General features: G+C 39.4%; 1 protein-coding gene and 1 pseudogene across 1 annotated transcript in view; both read left to right on the top strand.

Annotated features, from left to right (window-relative positions):
* Nucleotides 1–5,567, top strand: part of LOC146472894 (aspartate dehydrogenase domain-containing protein-like) — a 20,248-nt gene extending 14,681 nt beyond the window's left edge. The window contains exons 4-8 of the mRNA XM_085119153.1: nucleotides 387–536; nucleotides 2,374–2,479; nucleotides 3,159–3,279; nucleotides 4,384–4,532; nucleotides 5,401–5,567. Coding sequence (XP_084975279.1) covers nucleotides 387–536; nucleotides 2,374–2,479; nucleotides 3,159–3,279; nucleotides 4,384–4,532; nucleotides 5,401–5,438 — 564 coding nt within the window. The 3' untranslated portion in view covers nucleotides 5,439–5,567. The remainder of the gene's footprint in view (nucleotides 1–386; nucleotides 537–2,373; nucleotides 2,480–3,158; nucleotides 3,280–4,383; nucleotides 4,533–5,400) is intronic.
* Nucleotides 5,568–5,695: 128 nt separating this feature from the next.
* LOC146472895 (uncharacterized) lies at nucleotides 5,696–10,329 on the top strand (annotated as a pseudogene).
* The last annotated feature ends 401 nt before the right edge of the window (nucleotides 10,330–10,730 follow it).

Below are 10,730 nucleotides of genomic sequence, written 5' to 3' on the forward strand. Positions count from 1 at the left end.
CACTGACAGCTCCAGGTGCCGTCTATCGATCGATAGACGGCACCTGTGTAGCCAATCAGATTGCGCGTTACGCGATAGTCGGTCACTTAGGTATGCTAAATATAAATAGAAAATGCGGTATATAAATGCATTACCATTACCATTAGTGTTCCTATTACTTTTTGTTCAATTTTGGCACTTTCTTAAATTTTGGGGGAATTCCAGAAATCCAACATGGTGGATCCAATATGGTCGTCATTTGATAATTCTCATTGTAGACCTCAAAGGAAACATCTTTGGACGTACTATCTCTCCTCCAAGTCTCATTGTCACAGCTTTTAAAAAAGCCCAGTCTACATAGGGTTAATGTAAAATGTCTTTTCAGTGGTTTATCTGTTTTACTGTAGATAGGTTCACCCACTGCCTTAGCAAACTCAGATGTAGAGAACAGATTGAGGCAAAAAGCTTGTAATGGTAGCCATGGCATTTACATACCAAGTGGAGCCCTTTGGGGAGGCACTGATATCAAGAAGATGGCAGACAGGGGAACACTGCAGGTGGATACTCAGTGTTAATGGTTCAAATGAACAAATATCAGTCTAAGTAGTAAAGTTGGTCTTATCAAGACTACTGGCGTTATAGAGGTTGTGTTGGTCTGCCTCAAATCACAGATCGGGTCCAACTAGATTAATCTTGGATTGTTAGCATTCTGCAAACCCACTTGATGAAGCATTTAAAAAACAAAACAAATATATCCACTTGTAATAAGTGGTTGGTTTCATTGTCAGTTAACCCTTGGGGTAAAGGAATGATTGCTCACAGCCATTGCACCACTTGTGAAGACATGTGGGATTCATGTAAACTCAGGAGTGGGCTGAACACACCAAATTTCTAAGTTTACTGGTCGTTTTGGGTGAAGAATTGCTGCCTGCAGAACCCCATCTTAAACCCTATTATGAAGCCTCATCAGGGAGGGGACATTTGTTTTTTTGGACTTGGTTCACTAAGCCCAAGACAATATTTCAGCAACAACGTCTGCCTTGCAGTACAGGCATGGGGCACCCACTAAGTATGGTGCCATGTGCTCATGTCGTTGTTCCGATGAGTTTATCTAGTCTGTTGGTTTTATTAGAGCCTTGCCAGTACATTTCCTGCCAAAACTTGCCGACCATATTTTGTCTGACATTGTTCATTGTGCACCTTATTTTAAAAACGTTAATACCTAATTTGCCATCAAATCAACACGTTTTGCTCTAAAGATTATTTCAAAGATTTCAAGTTCATTTGCAGCATAGAGATAGCGATTTGTTTATATTTCAACGGGTTTTTTTATCTAGTATCTATTATCATGTTAACATTTTTTTGTTCAATAAACTATAATAGAAAAATTCCAAAAAAAAAAAACCTGGGACTTATATTCATTCAGAGGACATGGCCTATCAGATGAGTGCTTATTTTTGGGAGAGCTTGTTGTTGCTGTTGTTGGTTTTTTTTTTTTTTTGTGTGTGTGTGTGTGTGTGTGTGTGTGTGTGTGTGTGTGTGTGTGTGTGTGTGTGACTGTTCACTAACATTGATTTCACAGTTTAACCTCCCTACAATGGCCACCTTTGGACAGAATTTTCCTTTGTTATAAAAAGGTGCCCATATGCTTCATAGAGAAGTTTTTAATAAGAGAGTAAGCTGTTATGGGCAACTTTTTAGCTAGAGAATTTGCATGACTGAAAGTGAGAATAAGAAAATGTGGCCTTTTTAGAGAAGTCTGCCAATTATAGAAATGGCCGTTAGTACTGAGGTTTCTGAAAACAGGAAAGTCAAGTTTAAATAAGTTCAGAAGAATTGCACAGTGTCCTTCATAAATGGCCTTCTTTTACCACACAATCTTTGTTTAAGATCCTTCTTGGTTTGGCACAATATTTTTCCACACCATATAAGATTGGTTTAGCCATATATTCTGTAGAAGTGGGGTCCAACTCTAGACCGCAAGCAGTCCCTTTCTGGTTAGTCGAGATGGTGTGCTTACATAGCGAGACTGGAGCGAGGAGAAATAAACGAGAAGAGAGTGGAGACTTTTCCTTTCCCCTTTTTTCTGCCTCTCCCCAAGCCCCCTTCCGCTTGTTCACTCTAGTTTTTTTTTTTTCGCGCTCGGCCATTTCGCGCAACCTCTCGACTATCCAGGAAGGGACTGCTTGCAGTCTAGTCCAACTCAGTTACTAGACATTTCCAAAGTCAAAGTTGTTTGTTTTCTTTACTTGGTTGTCTGTAATTATCAATTGGATGCTACTTTTTGTCACAAATTTCCATGCATTTATTTAAAGTGTATGTAAAATGTATTTCACTTATTTGTTATTTGCATATTTAAGATGTTCTAAAACATCTAATTTGTGTTTTGTTAAGGGACTTAAAGTTACCATGAAAAAACACCCATCGTGCTATAGATTGGATGAGCCACTGAAATCTGTGAATGCACAGGTCAAATCAGAAGCTGTTGTCATTTATGATGGTAGGTTTTATAATCAAGGGTTGTCTGCTGAACATGCGCAGGTACCTGACACTAAATTTGTGGGGAAGATCTGTTGTGACATCCCTACACTATACATTTGGTGGAAAAGGCACTTGAAGTTCCTAACAGTTTCTGCCGCAATAAAGAATTATTAAGGTTAAATTGTTTGCACAAATATTACAGGACTACTACCTGTATGTGAAAAAAAAACAGACAATGAAATCAACAAAGAAAACAACAACATGCAAGAACACGTAGACCACTGGCATTAAACATAATACACCAAACCAAAATCAACACAAACCAAACATAAAAAACTTTGAAACTAAAGCAAAAAACTGCTCTGTGAAACCAATGAAATTGCAAATTAAGGCTAAAAATTTGAAGGCTTTAACATATTTTTGACAGATTACTCAAGACCTGCAGTGAAACTTCTGGCCTTTTTTACTTTCCAAGTCTTGACGTTTTTCCAAGTTTTAGCTCACAAATATACAGACCTCTCTAAATTGTTTGTAGTAGTAGGCAGAAAGACCTATGTCTAAAGGCCGTTTTGAACAAAGCAATTGTGAACAAAGGGGCAAATTATCATCTGTATAAGAGAGTGTGCACTGGTACACTATGATTGAATATGATAAGAATTTTAATACTTCATTGTTTGTAACAAATAATTGTCTTTCAGGATGTGTTCGTGACCTTTGTCCCTTAGCTCCAAACAATGTCAACACAATGGCAGCTGCAGCACTGGCAGCACATAATTTGGGTTTTGACAAAACACAAGGATGTATTGTGGCAGATCCAAGGTAAGAGGCAACTGTTTTCTGTCCTGTCCTGTCCGTCTTGTCATGAATAAGGAAAATATTTCGTAAGACCCCAATGTAGTTTTGGATTATTGAAAGCAGTTTGGCTTTACTTAATTGACTCCTACAGCCATCAGTAGGTCACTACAGTGGTTTTTGTATTCTTGTGTGGGGCAAACAAGATTCAGATGCAGTAACAGAAGAGGACAAGGGCCACTGGCCTAGACACTCACACCTACAGTGTAGTGTTGGTATATGTTCTTACACCATTGCCTCATTCATCAGGAGACATTAAATTAAACAAAGATCAATTTCTAAACTCCTTGCAGTACCAGCTTTATTAAGGGTTATTATTTTCATGGGTCATGAGGGGAGGGGGAGCAGTTCCCCTGTCCCCTGTCTTCATACAGTCAAATACACTCATATCAAATTAAACAGAAGTATACCAGAAAATTTTCTCAAGTTAAATATTTTAAATGTGCTGAGGCATTGGACTTGGTGATAGTTCCTTACTTCTGAAACCTCAAAACAAATTTGACAGCATGCCATTCATTTGATACACTTAATCATACCGTTGACATTGATGGACGCAGGATTTATCAACAATCAACAGACATGAAAGAAATGTTTTGAATCAATTAGTGAATTTCAATCTTGCAAGCAAAAATTAATAAAATGGTATACAGAATTTATTTGGTATAGTTCAAGCTAAGTGACTACTGATGGCCAAGTTTCTATGGAAATAAAAAATGAATTGTTCTAATAACTATGAAAGGCATTTTCCTTAGCGAGTTTTGTGTGATTTGTAACATTTGGATCTCTCCTGTCAAGAATCTCCACATCCGCCCCTGATTCACACACAAGATAATTTTTGCAACATTTAGGAAAAATTCCTTTTGTGTTGAAAGTAAATGCAAATGAGGTTTTTCCTGATCAAGATAAATTGCAAACCATACGTACCCTATCAGGCAGGACACCCTCCCAGCGAGAGGCAGTTTTCCACTACACTTGCATGTGTTTCTCACTCCACAACCCTAAGAGGAACAATAGACCAGTAGTGTGATGACAAGGAAATAATTTCTGGTTTTATGTTAATAAACATTGTAGCCTTGATGCCCATGTTGTAGAAGTTGATGTGCTTGGCCCTGGTGAGGAACAAAATATCTTTACAGTGAAAACGGTTCGTCATAACCCTGCAGTATTTGGAGTTGTAACAGGAAATGCAACCTATGCATCTTTCCTAAGCAGTATGTTGGGTAAGACATTCTACTATCTGATGCGAAATTAGAGATAATCAGTAGGGGGACCCTAATATTCTTTTATAGATACCTATGGACCCAGAACGGCACAGTGAATCTTGATTCATTCTTCACAGAAATTATCATCATCTAACCACTTTTATGGTTGCCCTGCCATTTTATCCTTCCTTTCATGTAAGCAGATCTATGGTCCTAGAATGGAATGGACAAAATTATTGGAACCATTATTATTTTTATGAGAGCCAGTCATGTAAAAGGCCCTTTAGAGAGGAAACTTCAATTGACACTCTTGTCTTCTTCTGTCTACACTGACTAATAAACTCACATGTATAAAAAATGTTTGGAGTAAACAGCGAACCTAACTTGGCATGAAATTTTCTGGGACGCATAAAATAGCAATCCTTATCACTTACACGTAGTATGTGTCTCCCTAATCTTGTGGTAAAAAGTCACAAGAAAATTAATTATATTTTCATTTATACCCGGGATTTAAAATTACTTTGCTGGGCTGACTGTTGAACGAAAAAAAGTTTACAATTCTTTGTTTTTTTGTACATGTACTCCTAACAAAATACTAGTTAAAACTCATATGGGGGTCTTCCCCAGAAAAAAAAGGACATTCTTTCCTTGAACAAATCTGCATCAAAATTTGGGAGCCATAGGGCAATTATAGCAGGCAGCTGAGAAAGGATACGAGTAGTCTAGATTGTAATAATATTAAGGAGTACTCTAACCTACATGATCACAGTAACCTCGACAAGATGAACTGAAACTACAAACCATGAAATAACCTGCTCAAAATTTCTGTAAACGTGAGAGAAAAATATAAAAATAAAAACTGGTCATGGTAATTTTTTATTTTCAGGAGCCCAAGGTCAAGGTCCAGGGCTGCATCTTTGCTGAAACACGTCATAACGATGTAATTAAAGGGAGAACTTTTGACATAAAAAATGTTTGTTTTTTTTATGAACATTTGTGTTTATGTTTAAAAATCGATGAGTAACCAGGCATAATTAAAAAATTTCTAAAGACGTTCTCTGGTTAAAAGTTTATAAAAACACTAAGCTTTCGATTGCCAGTCTGCAATCTTTAAAAAGTGAGATGTAAAAAGCGAAGGCAGAAATATATATACAGCGAGGTGAGAAAAAATAACGAACAAATATAAATTTGTTCAGTCGTACTCATTGATTTTTAAACGTATCCGCCAAGAAGCCGGGCTGGAAGCCCTCAAACTCGCACGCACCATGGAAAAAACTTCTTACAAACTTGAAGCACACTATCGCCATCTCCGCTTCTCGCACAAAGCGCTAGAACAACAACGGATTCCCAAATCGCTACGCTTTAAACCTCCTGGGAGCCACCCCATATTCAAACGGATCATGGAAAGGACATCTAAACATTGCTTGAGAGCAAGAATTTCTATCTGTCATAGCCAAATTCGATCGTTGGAGAATATTCTCGATCATTCCTCGACACGGTTTACGAACCTTGTCTGCGATGACATCTCGACTGCGATGTCCCATTTCCTGAAGCATAGGACTTGCTCAGTCCGCTCCACTAAAAAAAAGACATAATAATAAGTTTAACAACCTCAACAAGGAAACCGAGGCGAACCAACCTCCCACTATCAACAAAGAAAACTGGGTTGTTAACGTCTCAAAGAAACCACTGTCTTCGACTGAACATTCCATTCTTGAGAAAGGCCTTAAGTTTGCACCACTGAACCCCGGGAAAAATTCCAACCAAAGATACTGTCGCTGAAGTCGAAGCAGCCATCGTTCGTCTCCCTGATGACACCAAGGATTCCATAAGAACAGCAACGGCCTCAATCCTACACAGGGCCCGTTTACCACTGCATAACAACATCTCAAAAGCTGAAAGGAAAGCATTAAAAACCCTGAAGGAAGATGTCTCTCGTGTTATAATGAAAGCTGACAAAGGTAACTGTTTTGTGGTTATGGACAGAATTGACTGCAACGAAAAAATGGAAAATTTACTCAGCGATCATCAGACTTACCAGTTGGTTCATAAACCTCCGTTTGCTAAGATCGAGAGGGAACTAAACCACGATTTGTTGGATCTTAAAAAGAAAGGCAAGATCGATGATCCTACATACTACAAACTACGATCTACGGACGCCATTCCACCCGCCATACGAGGCTCAATCAAACACCATAAAGCAGGTCTCCCTCTTCGGCCCATTGTGTCTTGCATTGGTTTTGCCCTATATAACACCATTAAATTCCTGACGGACATTTTGACACCTATTCAGAACCTTAATGGCTATTCTGTTTCTAACTCGATGGACTTTACCAAACAAGTCGCAAACCAAGAGATCGCTGACGATGAAGTAATGGTTTCGTTCGATGTCGTTTCACTCTTTACTGCCATTCCGGTTGACAAGGCTTGTGACTACATCAGAAAAAAGCTAGACGAGGACACCACGCTAAACTTAAGAACGACGCTCAACACCGATAAAATCATCTCCCTCTTGGAATTCACCCTCTCCAACAACTACTTTATGTTAAACGACTCTGTCTTCAAACAGATACATGGATGTGCAATGGGGAGCCCAGTTAGCCCAGTCGTAGCTAACCTCTGCATGGAGGCAATTGAAGAATCGGCTATCGCCGCCTCAACAACACCCCCAAAAGTCTGGAAACGTTACGTAGACGACAGTTTTGTCATAATAAAGAAACACTCCGTTAGCAAGTTCTACGATACTCTTAATGCAGTTGACCCTAAAATATCTCTCACCCTCGAAACTGAGAACAATGGCCAAATTTCCTTTCTAGACACCTTGATAACCAGGAAGAATGGGACAATTACTATCGGCGTCTATCGAAAGCCCACACACACTGACGGATACCTGGACTTTAACTCTCATCACGAGTTAAAACACAAATTAAGTACTGCCTCTACCCTCCTAAATCGGGCAATCAACCTCCCGAGCACCTCCGAAGAAGTAAAGAAAGAGCTGACCCACGTTTCCAATGCGTTGAAATCAAATGGCTATCCATCAGCAACTATATCGAACATCCTAAAGACGACTTCGACCCCTGAAATCATCCCTTTCCCTGAAGAGTTAGTGGGAATGTTCTTTAGGTTGATAGACCCACCAGATTCCCAAAATGGCTTTGCAGTTTTACCATACATCAAAGGCCTCACTGAACCACTTACAAGAATTCTTAACAAGAACGGTATCCGAGCGACCACCAGACCGGTCAAGACCCTGCAACAGGAATTTGTGTCTCCTAAATCTAGACCCCCATCAGATCGGCAAACGAACGTTGTCTATAAAATCCCTTGTGCGGACTGCACATGGAGTTACATTGGAGAAACGAGCAGATGTTTACACACTAGAAATGGAACATATTCGAAACACCAAAGTTTTTAAAAGTGGTTCCAACGTTGCCAGCCATGCGTGGCTCGAAGGCCATACTATTGATTTTGAGAATGCACGTGTCATCGACAGAGGCAATTCACGCGTAAGAAAAACGCTGGAATCTTGGCACACTGCGATAACTAGCCAGGCAGACAATAATTCTAAATATCTGCCAAGACAATACTCAATTTTATTGTAACTTTATTCATGTCATCAATATTTTTTCTTCACACTAGTATTTCCCTTGCATTATTGTATTTATTCATATTTGTTCGTTATTTTTTTCTCACCTCTCTGTATATATGTTTCTGCCTTCGCTTTTTACATCTCACTTTTTAAAGATTGCAGACTGGCAATCGAAAGCTTAGTGTTTTTATAAACTTTTAACCAGAGAACGTCTTTAGAAATTTGTGTTTATGTAGACAAGTGTTATTTATTTATTTACTTGCAGAGGGCAAACCCACCCCAATTCCTGCTTTCCTTTGTGCCACTTGTCATAAACGACCATAATCATCCGCCAGTTGTACGATTCTTGTACTGCAAGCTTTTACATCTGGCTGGATCCTGGGCGGCTATCTGCTTATTCCACGGTTATATGGAACAGCATATCCGCGAACAGTACACAGGAGATACAAGAGATAGATAGACGTCATTGTTGGAGCAGTGTCATGTAGAAGGGAGGAACGCGAAACTTTTTTATATTGACTTCGTTTCAAACTTCAATCCACTGCCACTGAAACAGAACTACCTTTTTGGACATCAACCTACACATTCCTGATGATAAGATCCAAACCTCCGTCTACTACAAGGGAACAGATACTCACAACTACCTCCATTTCGCTTCTTTCTATACTGATCACTGCATACGTGCTATCCCTTACAGCCAGTTTCTCCGCCTGCGTCGACTCTGCTCCGACGATGATAACTTCCTTAAGAGATCTAGGGACATGCTTAAGTAGTAGACCTTCAGCAAAGATAAGCCTCGTTAGTGCCGAGGTTCCTAGGTAAATCATTGATATGCATAAGGGTCGAGTTCATGACGTCACCTATTGTTATAACCTAGGGAAAAAATGTCTTCCTGCATATTAATTAAGTGATTAGGTAGTGTCTTCCTGCATACTAATAAGTGCCAAGGTTTACTAATGAGCGTCACTCTAGTACAATGAAAACAATAGGCCGGCCCAAACTTGCCCGGTCTATACCCACCCTGATTGGATAGTCAAGACTCTATTGTTAGAGTTAATAAAAACAGCGCAAAACTTGAAAGCGTTATCATTCAACTAGAGTAAAGATTATTTTATCGCTGCTATATTTCGCAAGGATGGTTCCAAACGTTCAAGTCGAATCGACCCCTAAACCTCTCCTGACAGAACATAAAGCGAGTTCCTTATCAGGTCAGTTCTGCCTGTTTCATCCCCGCTCAACGTTGGAATTGGTAGAAAAAGCGCAAGGATTTAGCTATGTTTACTGTCCCGAGAAAATGTGCTTCATGTTTGCCCCTGCTTCAGAATGGAAAGAGGACATAGAGCGTATCGCGCATCATACACACTCTGATGTGAAAAAATATGCAGCTCAGTTGGTTTGTGATTGTTCTAACGAGCTAGCATTGAGAAAAAGTAAACAACCCTGGAGCCAGGATCGCATGTTTCTGACGTGCCACAAAAAAGAGTGTAACTTTTTCATGTGGATAGACCAGCCGATATCGCATACTATCAAGGAGCGGCTCTCATATTCACCTCAGCTACGGTTCACAAGATTCCATCCTTATAGAGAGATAAAGGAGATGCTTGAAAATCATCGCCAAGAGGTTTAACAGAAAGGACTTATTCAGCGCCAGCGCCATGCACGCAAATATGACGAAGGATTTTTAATGTGTGACAACGGATTCAACAGTCTAGGAAGTCCTAAAATATTTCACGGTCTTAGATACACAGAATGGATGGATGAAGTATGGGAATCTTACAAGTTTTATGTCCAAAAAATGAAAGAAGACTCGCGAGACGACCCAGATCCTACACTTTGTTTAGAGAAAGACGATTTGCTGCGTCAGGCGTATTTCAAGTACGCAAGTGATGACGGCCATCATCCCGAAAGTTTCCGAGTGTTGAAGGTTTTGTATGAAAGACATATTGAAGGCAAACACGTACCTTTTGAAGGTTATGTCATCAGCCCCGAAGAACTTGAAGAGAAAGAAAGAGATAAACAGTTATCTTCTTATTCTAGAGCTTTTGCACAAGATGTACGCAGATCAAAATGTATTGCTATGCGTAACAATATAAGGAACCAAGATCTTCCTGTTTGTTCTAATTAAAAATATTGCATTACCATCTGTGTAGAAATAGAGCTGTCTTGAGATCCGTTGAAAGATTTTTAAAGTTTTTGAGTGAAATAAAGTTTTATTCATCTTTACACCGCGTTAGTCTCTAATTATGTTTAACAAATGTTTGACTCGACCTCTGAAATTTGCATGTGAACTATCTCGTGTGTCTTTTGTTTGAGAAACAATAAGTCTTATCCAACACCTACTCTGATTGGGTAGTCCCAGAGTCAGTGTCTATAACAATACCCGAACCGGCTACACCCAAGCTATTTTATGCGAAATCTTCGTCCACTTCGATTCTCAGACCGTCAGTTCCTTAACAACATGGCTAGCAAGTTTACTGTTGGAACCCCAAACACCCACGGAAAAGTGTAGAATAGTGATATTGAAATAGAATATCGGAAACTATTAGCGACCTGTTTCAGAACCCTGAACGGAACAAGGGAATTATTACAGAGAGCTTATAAGACAATTAAAAATTAGCGACGCG

This window comes from Pavona decussata, unplaced genomic scaffold, assembly GCF_977016875.1.
Source record: "Pavona decussata unplaced genomic scaffold, jaPavDecu1.1 SCAFFOLD_96, whole genome shotgun sequence".
Lineage (NCBI taxonomy): Eukaryota > Metazoa > Cnidaria > Anthozoa > Scleractinia > Agariciidae > Pavona > Pavona decussata.